The 17,520-nt window shown below is 37.4% G+C and overlaps 1 protein-coding gene across 3 annotated transcripts in view; it reads right to left on the bottom strand.

The window, feature by feature from the left end:
* Nucleotides 1-17,520, bottom strand: part of LOC134534185 (serine/arginine repetitive matrix protein 2-like) — an 87,280-nt gene that overhangs the window by 23,964 nt on the left and 45,796 nt on the right. For 2 of the 3 annotated variants that reach the window (XM_063372337.1, XM_063372339.1), the window contains 8 exons: nucleotides 8,676-8,808; nucleotides 7,638-7,960; nucleotides 6,996-7,204; nucleotides 6,112-6,232; nucleotides 5,426-5,497; nucleotides 3,508-3,889; nucleotides 2,900-3,286; nucleotides 2,084-2,323 (listed from right to left, as the gene is read on the bottom strand). In XM_063372337.1, coding sequence (XP_063228407.1) covers nucleotides 2,084-2,323; nucleotides 2,900-3,286; nucleotides 3,508-3,889; nucleotides 5,426-5,497; nucleotides 6,112-6,232; nucleotides 6,996-7,204; nucleotides 7,638-7,960; nucleotides 8,676-8,808 — 1,867 coding nt within the window. The remainder of the gene's footprint in view (nucleotides 1-2,083; nucleotides 2,324-2,899; nucleotides 3,287-3,507; nucleotides 3,890-5,425; nucleotides 5,498-6,111; nucleotides 6,233-6,995; nucleotides 7,205-7,637; nucleotides 7,961-8,675; nucleotides 8,809-17,520) is intronic. The other variant, XM_063372338.1, reaches the window with a different exon arrangement.

Below are 17,520 nucleotides of genomic sequence, written 5' to 3' on the forward strand. Positions count from 1 at the left end.
CTAATGGCTGAACTGAATGATCTGAAGCTGGCTGTTTTGGTATTGTGAATGAACTTATCCCCACAGAACATGATGGTTTCACACATTTTACTTGGTCTTTGAAAAAACTTAACAAAGGGTCCCACTTCTCTACTAATCTTGTCAAACTTTTTCCCAGGGATAACCATCTCGTACAGACATGTTTTAAAATGTTTCTGGTTTCACAACCATGCAAGTTTTGGAATTTTTTAAGGCAATCTTTCCGCTTACCACTCTTTTCAAGGTAATAAAAAATGTCGGTCAAAGCCTCTTCAACATTCAGTGGCAAATTGTCAGTACCCTTCTCGGCAGCTAAATTAATGCGGTGACAAAGGCAACTCATCACAAAAAGGTTTTCTTGTCGATTTTTTAAAACCGCAACTACACCATTTTTCTTACCCATCATAACTGCCGCATTGTCTGCCGAAAAAGCAATCATGTTTTTTAAAGGAATATTGAAACGTTCAAGTTCGTTTATGATTAAATTTCCAATATTTAGTCCGGTAGAATCGCCCTGCAAATCTGGCAGTGAAAGTACAGAAGACACAATGTTTTCAATATTTTTATCAAAATACGTCACAACAATCGGGTACAATTTGGAGTCTGTATCGTTTGTACCATCAGTTGACAAAGAGAACGGACCTGTTTGCAGATGTTTAACGACGTCGTCCCTTGAATCTTTCGCCATTTCTTCAACAATTGCAGTTGTTTTGGTCCGGCCACACGCATACTTTTGTGCTTCTTCTGATTTCGGAAACATTTTCCGGAATAAAGGGCCCGCGTGGTCTGCTGCACTTAATGGAACGTTGTGTTCAATCAAAAAATACGTAAACAAACACTCGGCACGTGTGACGCTATCTTCGCTTGAACTGTTTGTGAAGAACGTGCTGATTTTTTGGCTGTTTTCGGAATTTTGAACGTTGCCTGCATGCTTATTAGATTTAACATGAAGTAATATGTCACTTCTTCCGCCATGAGAAATACTAATATCGCACCTACACACACTGCAGAATGCATATTTCTGACCTTTGTCCGACTTCAAAATGAACGAGAATTCTTCCGAATAATCTTTACGAAAACACTGCCAATAATGTTTTTTACGCCACCGCCCATTGCAGATGCTACGCAATCAATCCATGCCAAATAAAAACCACCCGAAACGCTTACGAACAGACGATCAACAATAGACAACACGATATCAAAGACACAACATGGTGGCGTAAACAACCAAAAACGATTCGTAAACGATCAAGCGTTCGATTTATCGATCGACTTGGAACAAAATAGGTCGCAACAATCGATATCAGAAGTGTCAACAAAAACTGGAAAAATTCGTAAAAAATTTATAAGATTCGTAAAATCGTAAAGACGTATGTTTTTCGTAAATTTTACGAAAAAATCGTAAAAGTTGGCAAGTATGAAACCAGGAGTATAAGAAGTAAAGTACCCATATACTAATAAAAATGACTAGTCTAGAAATGAAATATTCTAGCAACTTCATAATAAAAAATAAAAAAAAACATAACATAATACAGTGAACCCTCATAATACACTATCAGAAAAGATTAGACAGAACAATAGTTAAAAGCAAATAGTGTGAAGATTATAGTTTAAGAGATTTCACTCAATTAACACTTTCCTGCAATACTGACACTGAAACAATCAAGGTATGCGGCTTTGTTCAAAGTATATATATATATATAAAAAGAAACACACAGAAAATCATTTATTTAACCTGAATCTTCTCAAGGATTTAGTAGTTACGTAATACCTTGTAGAAATATGCCATTTAAAAATGTAAATAATTTTGTTTTAATTTTTTTGTAGGCAAACCATGTTATTTACTCAAGAGAATGTACTTATGCAGGTGTGTAGTACATAGTACTATAAGACAATATTTTTTTTTGTTTTGACATAATATACAAATTATGTATGTGCAACATGAGGAAATATGGTTATTACAAACCTCGTTAATAAAAAGTGGGCAAATTTCCGTTCCCACAGTTTTGCACAAACAAGGTTTCAGCGCATGTGCGTAAATCAGTGCAGGAGGAATGCAACTCACCGCTGTGGCTTCGCATCGAGGAATATCGGCACCATCGAGCGGGCGTCAATAATCAAGTTGACCTTGCCAGCGACCAAGTCGAGACGGTTCCCGCCGATCCTCACCTGGGGCACCGGCCCCTCCAGCTTCACAGAGTGCAGCTTCCCATTCAACTCAACTTTGACTGGCGGCCCCCCGAAGAAGCACTCGTACCACTTGCCGTCAATGTACAGTTCGCGAGTGGGAGCTCCCAGGCGTATTCTACACAACACACAACATACAAAGAGTGAAAGAGTAGTCCGCTACAAACAACACGTGACAAAAATGAATGGCAACGGCACTTTGACGAAACTTCAACTGTCAAGGTAAAACTCAAATAGGTTCGAGCGTTAACGCCATTTCTACTTAATACGCACTCCAAGAATTTTGTATGGCAGTCGAGTTGAAGCAACGTGCTGGACTTGGCTCGAATTTTCAAGTCCTGGTCCAGCTATACCTTAGTCTAAACCAAACTGCAACTCAACCTAAAGTTCAGCATTTGTAAAACAGTAGTATTTCTACTACAATACAGAAAATAGGTAGAAGGCTTGTTTATTAATTTTAATTTTCTGCAAAAAACAAATGCTCTACAATGGCGAATGTTCTAATTAGTAGACTTATGTTGAGACAGTGGTAGAATTAATTATATTATATTTTTAAATTAGTTATTCTATATTACCATTTTATTTTTTCCAATGCCACGTAAAACAATTGAATAAATTCTGAATACAATTTAAAAGAAATATTGTTTTCATTGAAAAGTACCCGCCGTCCCGAGGACCGAGGGTAATCACGAACCTGTGCTTGTTGCCGTCCAGGATGACCTCCCGGTAGCTGGAGTTGAACGTGCACACGAAGGACTCCCGGTCGTCGAAGGTGACCCTGCGGGAGCCGGCCTGGAAGCTGATCTCGCGCGGGTTGTCCCAGGTCAGGATGACGACCGCCGTGTCGCCGTAGAAGCGGATGTCTCGGGGCACGGCGTCGATGGCGATGGTGCGCATCGAGTCCTGCGCGATGAGGTCCAGGATCATGGGGTCGGCGGGCGGCAGCTCCTGCTCCCTGCTCAGCAGGTGAGCGTGGTGGTGAGAGTGCAGCGGCAGGCTCGGGGGCGGGTGCTGCATCATCTGGGTGTGCAGGGGCAGCCGCGGGAAGCGACCGGTGCCCCGCCCCCCGTAGCGATCGAACCTGGAACCACCCACGATGCTTCCAACGGACGAACCGATAACACGATGGGATACGATAATCGAGTGAACCAACAATACCAGGCTCATCTTAATGCTAGAAGTACATTTATTAAGGAACGCTGTATGAACCAAGTTACAACTCAACAAGGGATTTAAAACCACTTCAACCAAGTACGTTAAGTAAATCTCTCTAGGTTGTATCCCATGTCTGTTCCAACGCACCTGCTCTCGGGGTCTGTGTCGAAGGAACGGCCGGCGTACGGGGACCTCCACCGGGACGGGCCGAAGCTCCCAGGGGCGAGGGGCCGATGGAAGCCCCCGGGAGGCAGCACGTGCAGCGGGGGGGCCAGACGCGGAGGCAGGCGCCACGGGACCGGGGACTCCCAGCGCAGGGGGGGAGGAGGGGGAGGCGGGGCCCCAGAGGGGGGAGACGGGACGCCGGAGGGGGCTGCCGGGGCCGGGGCAGGGGCCGCCTCGGGCCACTGCTGCGAGGATGCCGGCCTCTCCACCAAGGGAGTACTGGCCGGAGGCAACCGAAGCTTCACCAGCGACTGGAACCTCTCGTCTATGTCGCCGAACCTCGAGTTGGCAGGCGGCACGAACCCTGGAGAACCAGTCAAGCATGTGACTACTTGACTACAGAAGCTAGCCTTGTCATTAGGCTGAAATGAATACAGAGCATTAAATAAATAAATAAAACGCTACTACAGTGAAACCTCATTATAAAGAATCGCACTATAAAGGATTTCTCACTTTGAAGCAAGGCCCAACAAGATGTTTTACATTTAACAACAGTTCAGTATAAAGTACTTTCATTACTAAGTATTAAAAAGGTGAGTTATTTCAGGTACATAGTAATGAGATTTCACTGTATAAGGTCTGCAATCTGGCTCGTTTACGACCATAGCACAATGCCGGATTATTGAATGACAATATACAGAATGTAAAAAAAAAGTCCCCGGATTTTCTATGACTTTCCATAAACAAAATTACAAATTTCTCCAATAAATTATTTAAAATAATTTACCTATTTTACAATTTTCTGAAAGAAGTAAGATAATCCAGCTTCCACCATCCTATAGCTGTACTAGTACAAACAGAACTTTGCATATACCCTTTTATAGTGTATGAAATGCTCAAAATACCATTTGGAACAAAAAATGTGTTCTAAGTCTGGGTGATAGCATATTTGAGCATGACATATCCCCCCTCAAAATACTATCAATAAGGAATTTCCATGTTTTTTTCAGGTTTTAACGTATGTCTCAGACTTTTAATGACCCATTTCAACTTCCCCAACTTTCCAGAATGTGGACACTTTACTATAGTTTTAACCTGAGTACCTAAAGAGATCCTAAACTTAATCTCTGAGTGAACTAAACACGCCAGCAGTGTAGTGATGAAACAGTGGCCAAGGTTATTAACTGTAAGGGAAAATTTTTTTGATAAGTTTTTATATTTATAAATTCTGTTTTGTAATACTTATTCCACTATAGTGTAATGTTCATATGCTGCATTTTAACAATAGAATTTTATAACAAATTTGTCTAAAACAGATATTCAGAATAAAAATAAATCAGAAAGCATTTTTAATTTAAAAATGATTGAACAAGAGATGCACGATCAGAGAAATAAAACCTTTTTCTGGTCCATGCACTTTGGTACAAATTTTATCCTGAAATAACGACAATCCATTAATTTCAAATATTAAACTAATTTTCTCTCTCTTCAGATCTGAATTAGGTTTTGGTTTAATGCTGCTTAATTCCATGATATAACTTGCATTTCAGTGCTATATATGGTGTATTAACTTGCATTTCAGCATTATGCGATGCATTGAAATGCTTTTCCATGTTATTGTAGTTTTATCGCACTTCACCATAAAATCTTGTCTCTACATATTACAGAATGTGCCAAACCATGGAATGCCGGATTCAGAATCTTTCACTCTCAGGAAAATTGTTTAAGTGGGACAATTACCCTGCATTTGAATTTACACTCCTATGTAAAATGCAAAATTGTGCCACGAAGGAAAACTTCACTGCAGGTAATATAAATGATAAAAGTTTGTAACTCTGGACAGTCCTTTATGGCAGAGAATACTCAAAATGATATGGTACTTGAAGAACCAAACAATTACCAGTGCTAGCCTCATGATCTTCAGGGTCGTCCGAGAAGCTTTCAGGACTGGACACGGGACTGGTGTCGTCTGCTGTGAAACAAAGCAGTGAGCGTAACTTGCATTACATACATACTTCAAAATCACACATTGTATTTACCCAAATACTAAGTCTCATTTTCCCCAAGCTTAAGCATGAAATATTTTATTCAATTTGCTTTAAAGTATCATGTTTGAGTTCAAAATATTGGTATTTAATTTCTGTCTGCTGCTTAGGATATGCTAATTAATTTTCCCGTAAAATAAAAACGTTGACACACACAAAAAAATTACAGGTACCTCTTTTTGTTTGTAACGAAATTTGCAGCAATGTTTATATAAAAAAAATTTCCCCCCTTACAACTCGCCATTTTTGAGATACAGCATGAAATTGACAATTTTGGAGGGTCTGGGAATCTGAATTTTGATAATTTTAAGAAATCATTGGATATCACAAGTACTCTGAGATAAGAATATCTTCTGCCATTGCAAATTTCCGCAGTAGTGAGGTATCACTGTTCATCTAATGACCTGTTTGTGCACTCATGCAAGTTACCTATGAATGAAATGGGAATCAACCACCAAGGAGCATTAAAGTCTTAAACAGTTGTAACATAACTGATAAAATAAGACGTCTGGTCATCACTTGCATATATAATATTACATACCTAGCTTGCTGCCGTTTTCATATCTCTTTTTCTTCTGCCGCCTTTTCTCCCACGTCTGTTTCTCTTGTTCATCTCTGCGTTGGGCCTCTCGCAATTTATGAGTCTCGTTCAATTGAATCATCTAGTAAACAAAAATAAAGAAATATATAACAAATAATTTAATAGATTATGTATAAGACATTCAATGTGTGAATGATCTGGGTGGAATCTTAAGTAGCAATATAAATTTCAATGCTTTAACTTTTACTTTTAATAGAGCTGGGCAGGATCCTCATTTTCAAAGTATATTCACAATACTACATTTTTATTGTGAGACTATACTTATCGATGTGACAATATTGTCATTAACAAATTAATATTAATTATATAATATAATATATTATAATAATTGTAATCTTTTATTTTGGTAAATTGATTGAATGTGATTTATTTAGAATGAATTTGTTTTTACCAGGAATTTGTTTTTACCAGAGAGTATGACCTAAATGGTTGGAAAAAAATTATCATATTTTTTGTTTTTGCATTTCTTACATTAGTAACACATTTTTACATAAATTATGGCATATGTTTTAAACACACAAAAATTTGCAGATTTTTTCACCTGAGTATTTCTGTTCTAGAAATGCTTATTACTTATTATTTTACTGTATAAATGCTTCAAGTTTCAATCAAAATTAAAAATTTTTAGTGAAATATTTATTGGGAAACTATTATAGTTTCATATTTATTAAATTATACTATTTACTGAACAAAGACAATACATAAAAAAAATCATTACCCAAAAAATCCTATTCTAAAAATGAAATGGTACTACAAATAAGACCATAAAATCTTGTCCCTAATCATAACACTACCTGAAACAATTCAAACTTGAAAAAGCTGACCTGCTGCAGAAGTTTGTTGTACTCGGTGGAGGAAAGTGTGCCGTTGTTCAGCTGTTCGTCGGCCTGGGCCACGATGAGGTCGAAGTTGAACCCCCGGTCGATGCTGTCAAAAGCGTCCCTGCTCAAGATGCCCGGGTGCCGCATGTCTGTGTCCATCTCCGGCAGGGGCGACAGAGGCGAGTTCACCGATGGCCTTCGCTTGGGATCGTCTATTGAACACAACACGATCCACACCAGAATGTACAACACTTCAAGCAACAATCACACATTTTGTTTCTTGTAAATGTAAAGCACAAACTTACAACATTACGACTGTTTATCACCTGAAACGTTACTAAATACCGTTAGAATTTAATACTCAGAGCAGTAAGGAAGCAAAAAATCTTACAGAACCACAAATCAGTGACCACCTTCATGCAAAACTTGGCTAAGTTGAATACATAGTAGATTAAACTATAATGTGTAAATCCGCCCAAAAAATTTCTGAATTCAGTTTTTCCTCCCAACTGTAAAAAAATAAAGCCTGTAGTTTACTTATTGTGGACAGCAATGCCATGTAAGACAGGTAAAGAAGGGATATGCCAAAGTCTATAGAAAACATAAATCTGGAATACGAGTCGAGTGCTGCGTCGCTGCACTTACTGTAGAGCAGGGGACGTCCCAATCTGTCGAGCAGCGCCGACTGCCCCAGGTTCGCAGCAGGCGACTCCAACGGGAGCGAGGAGTTCTGCAGCTTCTGCCTGTCCCTCACGTCGCGGTTGAACATCCCGAACGGGCGCGGCGACTTGAAGGCGTCCGGCTTCAGCTCCTTGTACTTGGCCCAGCCCTCCGTGTTGTCGCCGGGCTCGTTCTCCTTCGCGCGGTCGTCGAGGTCCGGCCGCTCCGCCGAAGGAGGCGACGCGCCCACGTGGACGGTCGACGGCAGCTGTCGCAAGTCCACGTCTTCCCCACCGAACCCGAACAACCTGCAAGCCACCAGCCAGCTGCTCACGCATCCAGAACCTCAACACAACCAAGTCCGGCCATTCCGGACACTTCGAACCCCTAGGACACGTCTGGGCTAAGAACTGCTACAGTAGTGTCTCGATTAAACGAGGTTCCCCATTATCTGAGCAAACATAAAACGCCATCACCAGGAAATACTGTTGAAACATTTGCTTGAGGACCTAAAAAATGATTTAACTGTTGTCGAAAGCATAAATAAAATTTACCTCTAAGATGCCATTTACTGGTTGGGCAAATCATGGAATAATGTGAAAGTATCTACACTAAGAAAATCTGGAACATCACCACCCCGAAAAATGATACCATCGGGCCAACTGATAACCAAAACGATTTTCTTATTATATCCGAGATTTTGCTTACATTCATTCAGTAAATTGAGACAATACTGGCTAATGAATCTACAGTAAATACTTTTAACAAGTTTCTTTGTTACAAATTTCACTACATGTAACTGGACTCTTTAGAATTACCCTGAGAAACTTAAGAGAGTATCTTTAATTGAACTTTATTTAAATAAAAAAATTCAAAATTCTGAGTTAATTTTTGTTATAATTCTTAATGTATGCCTCTATAAAAAAAAATACAAAAATTACGCTCGCTGAGAAATGCCTAATAATTTGGATTCCTTACAATGTGTTGCCCTCAGATTTGATTGAAAACAATCGCCAAACTCACACATCCAATATTTCCGCTTTGGACTTCTTCACTTGCGGCTGGTCTGCTCCGTCCAAGGAAGGCCTCTTCTTGCTGGGAGTTCCCGGCAACTGGCGCAAGTCCACGTCTTTTGTTGTCGCTTCAATCAGAGGACCTGGAAATTGAACTGCTCATTCAAACATATTTTGAGCTACTTTTACATTAAATTAAGGGTAAATATTAAGTTTGGAAATTATTCAGTTAAGTCTAAAATTGTAACAGCTAATACTTGGCTTCACTTAACCTACAGAACTAATACTTCGCTTCACTTAACCTACGAAAGGTTTAGCAATTTAAAAGTTTCTAAATCTGACATAGGATAAACCAAAAAATTAAGCCAGGTAAAAAAAAAAAAAACTATTACTGTTAATCAATTGTAGGATTTTAAGCCAATAATTTCAGATACAAAGGCTGCTGGTCTAAAGAAGGGCTCATTCAACTAAAGCTCATCTTATTACAGATTTTGAAAATTTCAAACAAATAATAAAAAAAAATTCACTTGGAAATACTCTTGAATGTAATAATAAAAAAAAAAGTATCAACTTAATTTTTACAAGTCACACAAGGAAATAAACCTTTCACTGTCTACAAAAGAGGTGAAGTGCATCTGCTAACTGAGAAGAAACCACGCTGGGGCCCGGGAGGGTCTGTGTGGGAACCACCGGTGACTGCACTCGGAGCCAAGCAGCAAAAGGCAGGCAGCTCCCACACCGGGGAGGCACTAACAGGGGGGACCGTCCAATCTTCACACAGATACTTGCTTGTAGCCCGGGAATAATGCTGGGTCTACTTGGCCTGGCACAACCGCCAAACACTACCACTGCTGCAATTTTCTATCACTCCATCAAAACACCGAGCCTTCAAGGGAGTTAACAACGTAGTACGTCCCAGAGACACGTCACATGTGCAATTAAGTACCCGACTAGGGGCCAAATTAAGTCCGGTTGAGAAATCTCACCAGCATTACACATGGCACCCACAGATCAGGGAGGGAATTAATTATAGATCCTTCCCAAGAACACACGCCATCGATGAGCTACACCGTACTCGTGGCTCAGCCACAAGATAAATATCTACCTAGTCAGGACAAACTGGTCCCTTACTCGATGAAATCGAGGCATGACACAGCCTCATGTCTTGCCACTGGCGTGTGAACTGGCCATCACATCACTTAGCTAACTTCCAACCAAATTATAGAGTTTTTCAAAGACTTTCCAACTGCCACCACTACAGGCAATGCAAAAGAGACCAGAGACAACACTGCTACCCAGCCACTACAGTTTCCCTAAAGATCAAACGGCATGGTTGCGTTGTTTTGCACAAAACAACTGACCAAAATGCACATTAGGCTCTCTATCCCCTCTTTTATCACTTTGTCACAAAGGCTGGGAGAGAGGCTGTTAAGGCGGTTAGGTTCTAACCTTGTGATTTTTTAGTTTATTCATTACTTATTTTAAGAGCTATTTCTGGCAACTCACTTTTTGTGAAAACTGAAAAACTATGAGAAACATGAAATTCACACCTAATTTTCTTTTAAAGCAATAGAGATAAAATATTCCATGAATGAAAAATTTAATATGAATAAACAATGTTATCAATGACTGATCATAAACAATAATAATACTGTGCAAGCTTTCATACTGGCACATTTGTGGATGCATATGATATTGCAGAGAATTAAAATAGTCTAAACCAAAATGACACTGTATAAACCAGAATAAAATAAATTTCTCCATGCAAAGATTTTCTCCTCAGATAATCAGCTCCATTTGGAATGGTTACTGTTTCACAATTATGTGCGCAAAATTGAAAAAAACTTCTTTAAACTGAGATTTTTAATAATACTGCACTTTAAATTATATGTTTTGGTTTATGATTCTTTTGAATTTAAATATGGTATTACTTTGATCCCTAAATATGAATATTTTATAGTAAATTTATTTTCCAATTACATTCTCATGGTGTAAAACAAGTTCATGTATTCAGGAATCAACTCTTTACAATTTATTTTATTTTAACAACATTTTTACACCAATTAGCAGTTTATTTACTAACTTTTAGTACCGCATTAACACTTTTTTAGTGACGAAATTGATAGATTTTATTTACCACTCACAGGTGTGAGCTTAACTTGATATCTGCCTTGCATCTGTTCTGCCACAAATATTTTCAACAGACATTCGCTTCGTGTTATTTCATGGATGTAAAAAGTTGTGCACGTGATGATTACTTTAACACCCATGATATTACACAAGTGAATATCTGTTGAAAATATTTGTAGTGGAACAAAAAATGCAAATGGTATTGAGTTGAAATTGTTTGAAATGGCTCTTAAAAAATGCAACAAAAAAAGGCACATGAGATTGAGCCGTAAGACCTGGCCTCATTGGAAGAAAAAAGGGTTGCTTCTAACAGAGCAGTCTAACAAGTCACCTGCAGCATAATACATTCACACATGATTACCGGCTTTCGAGTATGGCATAAACTCTACAATACATTCAATCAGTGAGCTCACTAGGAAAATGATAACAGATGAACCAGATCATCTTGATCCAGCATCAGGGAAAATACGAAAACTGAGGTGAACACACATCCAAAACAAAATCTTAGCCTCCTTTTAAGTACCTGAATCAATATGTATGGTTAGGTATAATATAATTGTTTTATGTATGTACATGAAACTTGCACATTTCATATAGTAGTTTAATGTAAACCCTAACTTAGAGATTACTTTCTTCTAATATTATGCTAGAAAATAAGTTTCACCAATAAAAAAAAAGTTGGCTGATATTTCATTCAGTCATTTATAATAGGTTTGTAATTTACCACAAACTGTTTTAAGTTTGCACTGCCCTAACACAGTTAAAAAGCCACATGTAAAAACTTTTATAACATTAAACCACGATGCTAAGAAATATATTAAAAAACATATATTGTGCAAGTACATATCTTCAGGTTGCGAAAAGTTATTGAATATTAAGGAGATGATATTCAAGGTTTGTATTAATTCACTCACATACCTATCTTAGAACAGAGCAAACAGTTGGAACCAAATAATTATAAAAATTACCACTGAAGAAAGTCCATCTATTCTGACACAGCTTCAAGTCTTGCTTTTTTCTGCATTAATTTTTCTTATTTCACATGTTGTTTAGCTACGATAGTTTGGCTGTTTTCGTTTTTCATGAAATGCTTGGGTTATATTTTAAAAAATTTATTTGAGCAGTGCAAACAGCAAAATATCATGTGTATTAGGTGTGGTGATAAGCCCAATTATAACAGTTGGAACATTTTGTTATATTAGTTTTAGCTGATGTAACTTTAATAGTGACACTAAACTACAGAAAATATTTTTATGTTTTATAAATTTAAAATATAACAATGACTAACTATATTCCTTGCTGAAAATAGAAAACATTTTTTTCCAACCCAAGCACAGAAAATTTTGAACTACGTTGTTTTATAACTGTGTTCTGCAGGGGAAAAAGAAAATAAAAATACCACAATTAAATAATCTTCTTGACTATATTTAAAAGTTCTAATAACTTAATTTTTTTTTTCATTCTTTCTTTAGCCAACTGATGTTCAGAAGAAATATTCTTGCTGGCAGGTCAGTTGCACTGTTGCATATGTTGATACAGACTTCCTGTAGCTTATCTGAAAATACATTAGTCTTTTGGTTTTCTTCAGCTCTGCTGATGAAGTTAAAACTTTTCTTGAACCCCACTTTGCTTGTAATGTGTTGCTTCTTTCTTCCAATGAATATAAATTATATAAAACTGTTATTAAGCTATAGTATATCCTACAAATGACTGCACTTCCCTGGTAAGTAACTTTACCAAAGTTTTCAGTATAAAAGACTATAAAGCTATTCCATCATTTCTGAGAAAAACACTGATACATTAGTGGTTACTTTAGTTTTTTGGAAAACAAAAGTACTTTTTTTTATTCAATGAAATTGCAGAATGCCATGAATGGATCCGTAAAAAAAGTCACTTATTCATAGGATTGACTATAATTAATTATGACTACTCATTGACAGCAGACTCCTGAAAACAATAAAAGAACAAGAGTGTAACTAAGTTATGCTCTTATTAGCCAGAATGTAATTATTTTATTTGTTTACAATGGTGTTCAAAAATGACAATTTTTATAGTGTTTTATTTGAAGTGCACGCTAGAATAACGTTTCGTGTAATTGTATCAAACAATCTTCAGGTTTCTGCACATCATCAATCCGATTCCTAACAATTTTGGATGATTGAAATTTATTCTACTGTATTAAATACAAAGTAAAAAAAAAAAAAGTGAATAAGATACTTATGTAGTCAAAAATAAGATAAATTTCTCTAAAAGAAATCGTAACTAAAATAAAGTAGTGAGTAGCATTGAGTTTAATGCTGAAAAATTTCGCTTCTGTTGTGGTTGTACATTTATATCTTATTTATATTTCCCAAAAAACATAAAAAAATGTGAAAATTGCTAACTATGCAAAAAATATGGCACCAATTTGTTTCCTTACTTGAAAGTTACATCTGTTAAAGAGTTTACATATTTAACAGTATTTCAAGGAAATATTAAATAATGAGCTGAAAGGCATATTGCCCTTCGCACAGGGTATTTGTTGGCAGTATCAGACTGGGCAAACATCAAGCTTTGATATCTGGTAGATACCGAGCAAAGAGACTCAGTATAACATAAAAAAAAATTACTGGTAGGGGTAAAAAATGTAATAAGAGCCAAGCATTTATTTTACAAAAATATCTTTATTATTTTTTTCATGTTACAATAACAAAAATAACAACTACACTGGCAGCAAAATAAATTATAAATGATTGCATCTGCATATCAAGAAAACTGTAGATTAAAAGGCACCAATTTACAATTATGAATAAACTTTTTTCCTCCATACTACTATAATTGCAAATATTTGTTGGGCTGGTAAAACTGTCAGTATAATTAATTTAAATTTTTGAAAATGAGAAGTATTTTGTTTAGTGTGAATATAGGAGATAAGTTTTTTTAAAATATACTTAATAATATGTAGTATGTATGAGAAGCATCCAAAACCTAAAATAAAAAATAATAATCCACAATCATGTAAACATTCTCAGAGTATGGCAACAAAAACTGCAGATGGGTGGTAAAGGAAATACATACCAGTAATAAAAATAATTTTAATTAGGGCCAAAAAATGTTGCTTAAAATGAACCAACCACATAAAATTGAAAGACATTCAATGCTTCTGTACAAGCTTCCATAAAACTTTAGTAAAATGTACTCTTCTTGAATATTCACTACAATGATAAAATTTTGTCACAGTTGCAATGCTTTCTAAAATCACCCTTATCTACCACACATTCAAGAACTTGTGTGTTGCACTGTTCACATTCAGGATGGTCAACTTATTTAAGTTTAAACTTGCCTAGCATGTTTAACTGATTTTTTAATCAAATCTTGAACAGTAAAAAAATCCCACCAAGTTGTAGATTTTTCAATAGTTCAATTTCAAGTGTAAAAATAATGCCCTTTAATTTTGACAGTAATCACGTCTAGGAAATTTCATTCTTGAAAACAATTTTACTGATGACATGATATTCCTTCTTTCCTGCTTTTTTTTTTTTTTTTGAGAACAAGTTGGAATGCTAGTTCCCTGGTATACAAATACCTATGTAAAAAAATTTATGCTAAGATTATATAATTAGGGACAATATTATACAAAGTGCAAATTATATCATGGAATTAATTAGCATTTAACCAAAACTTAATTCTAATGATAAAAAAAAGTAATCTTTTAATGTTTGAAATTCAAGGACTGTAGTTTTTTCCAGACAAAAAATTGTATCAAAGTGCACAGATCAGAAAAATGAATTTAATATGTTTTATTGTGCATCACTTTTAAAACAAAATGCTTGCTAACTTATTTTTATTGTTCTGAATGTATCTGTTTTAGACCAATTTAAAACAAATTATTTTATCGTAAGAATACTGCATATAAATTTCAACACTGTTTTGGTGGAGTAATTATTACAAAACAGCTTTTATAAAAATAAAAACAGTAACACCAAAATCCCCCATTTTAAAAATTAAATTGGACTTAAAATAAAACCACAAAAACTTGTTCCAAACTAAAATCTGAAAGTGAGGGAAATTTAATGTATTATAATGTTAGACACTTTATCGATTTGTGTTTATTTCACAGCTTGGCCAACATGAAATAGGCCTTGTAAGCAGCAGCAACATTTTATGGTTTTACTAGCAATACCACATCATTGCCAACTTCATAAAATGTTGATGAATGGTGTAGCTAAAAGCATTAGGAAGGAAGTTTGTTACAGTTCAGCATAACTAATTAATCACTTTACTGATTACTAGAAAATAAATTTATTTAATTACTATGTATTCAGAAAAACTCAGAAACTTCAATGGGATGTAAATCCAAAAGTAAGGTCACTTAAAAAAGTAAGAATATTATTTACATAAATTTAAGTAAATATATATTCTTCTCAATAATGTCACAAAATTTAAGCCACAATCGGCCACAAAATCTGAACACTAGAACCCTGAAGGACAAATATACAAAATGTACCTGTTAGCCATTACAAACCTGTAAACCTTAGTTTGAAGCTGTAATCCTCGCATAGCATAGCTACACTATCAGAAGCACAGACTTATAATTATTACAAGGATGAGTCCTGTCTTTTGCACTTGAGGCCATACTTTGGTTTGCAATCTGTCAACACAGCTGCCAAAATAAGCTAATGCACACAAAGTCGTTTGTATTAGAAATTTCAACAAACAAATGGATTTCTTAAAATCAATAAAAGTTGTAAATTGACAATTACATGCTTCAATATTTGATTTGACCCCAGCATAACCCCCTAGGTGATACTCACTCTACACGCCCCTCTGGCCAGGAGTGTACAAAAGACAGTGCCCAGGCAGTGAACGCAGTGTGTTCCCAGGGCAGAGCCCCACACCACCCTGTGCTCTCACTACCTCATGCCCCGAAAGCCGGTGCCGCCAATTGTGAGAAGGGAACGTTCTCGGCAATTTAGGGGAACCTCCGAGGCTAACCGGAAGAAAGCAGATGAGTTACATATTGTAATAAACACCCGCCACTGTCTTTACGCCTTTGTTTCGTAGGGCACTACCTATCTTTCACCTACCACCCGCCAAGACGCCCGGCTGACTAAAGGGAAGGGACAGGTAAACCAGATCGGTGACCTTGCCTCGTTGCTCACCAACACAAGACACAGCCGTGGGGTGTTCCTCAGCAGCAGAACGACTATCCAGCGAGCGACATACGTCTGCTCAGAAAAACAGTTCACTGGAAATCCACCACCATAGGTGCCACATCCTGGAAGTACTCAGCGACACTGGCCCGCTGGGAAAACAGTCACACCTGAGGACGGTGTGGTCGCCAGGAACACCACATCACACGCCTGGTCGCCTCTCGCATCACCTCTTCCCTGCTCCTACCCCACTTAGACTCATATCCTATCACACCTGGATAGCCTACGGGAAAACAGAGAACCGAGCGGCTGAGCAGCTGCAGTGAATGGGACCAGCGGTGCCCCCCGCAGATCTCCAGGCCTGTTCCGAGCCACCCCAGCGACCCAGAGCCCATGAAAAGTCCCTGCCTCCGTCCTGTTTGGAGGGAGTTTCTACACGAGTCCCTGTGCTGGTATCCCAGCCAACACCGACTCTGCCAAAAAAAGTACCCGGAGGTCCGGCCGGCCACTTGTTGCCCGGGATAAGGCTTACGCCACCCAAGAAGCCACTGGAGAAGCGAGCTCCCCCGATTGCACCGCGAGCTGTGGCCCGGGCCGAGACCTTCTGCCAGCCGTGCCCCGGCCCTTAGTCAAAGGAACCTGACCTCCTGAGCCTGCCACCCAGCTGTACTGTGAAGGGGAGGCCAGCTGACCGCTGCTTCACCCTCAGGTGGGCAACAACCTCAAAGTATCAACGCATGGATCATGAACAGGGACTAGATTACATGATGAATAGCAATAAAACCAAAATAACCCAGCATAGCATATCAATACAACATGTAAGACCAATATGCACGTCAATATGCCATTTAGCACCAAAAAGCATCTAAAAAAAAAAAAACACGAAGTTAATCAGCAATATGACAAACTTAACTCTAACAATAATTTTTTTTGTCTTTTACTACAGCAAATAAATTAAATGTAATGTATTTAGCACAATTTTGGTATCAAATTGTATGAATTAAATGGATTGGAAAAAATCTTACTACGTATATTGTTTGATTTTGCATCTCTTATTATTAGTCGTAGATCTTAAATTAATTACATTTGCACATTTTATCAGTCAAAATGAGACAATTTTGGGAAATCAGCATTAAGTATTATTTTATATTTCATACTTTTTGAATATAAATAACAGAAATTTCCTGTTTTAAAAGCAAAACTGAGCTAACAATAAAACCATAAAATCTTGTCGCTATTAATGAAACAATGCTCTTGATAACTCTCCCAGCAAATAAACTATACAATGTTACGACCTAGAATCTGTGAATGTGCAGCTTGTGTGCACCCTATCCATCCGTACAATTACTGTGCCAAGTGATACAATTCACGGATCAGATACCTAATAATCTAGACAACATACTCAAACTGATGAAACAGTACACACCAGCTGATAAATGTCTACAATGTTGAAGGGTCTGACTTAACTAGCAAAGCAAAAGTACCTTCACCAACGTGAAACCACAGAATTATACCATCGCTTTGGGAAGATATCCACCATAAACTGCCAACGTTCAATACACGTTGCCCAAATTAATGCCCTATCTGCAACAA

This window comes from Bacillus rossius, chromosome 7 (genome assembly GCF_032445375.1).
Source record: "Bacillus rossius redtenbacheri isolate Brsri chromosome 7, Brsri_v3, whole genome shotgun sequence".
NCBI lineage: Eukaryota > Metazoa > Arthropoda > Insecta > Phasmatodea > Bacillidae > Bacillus > Bacillus rossius.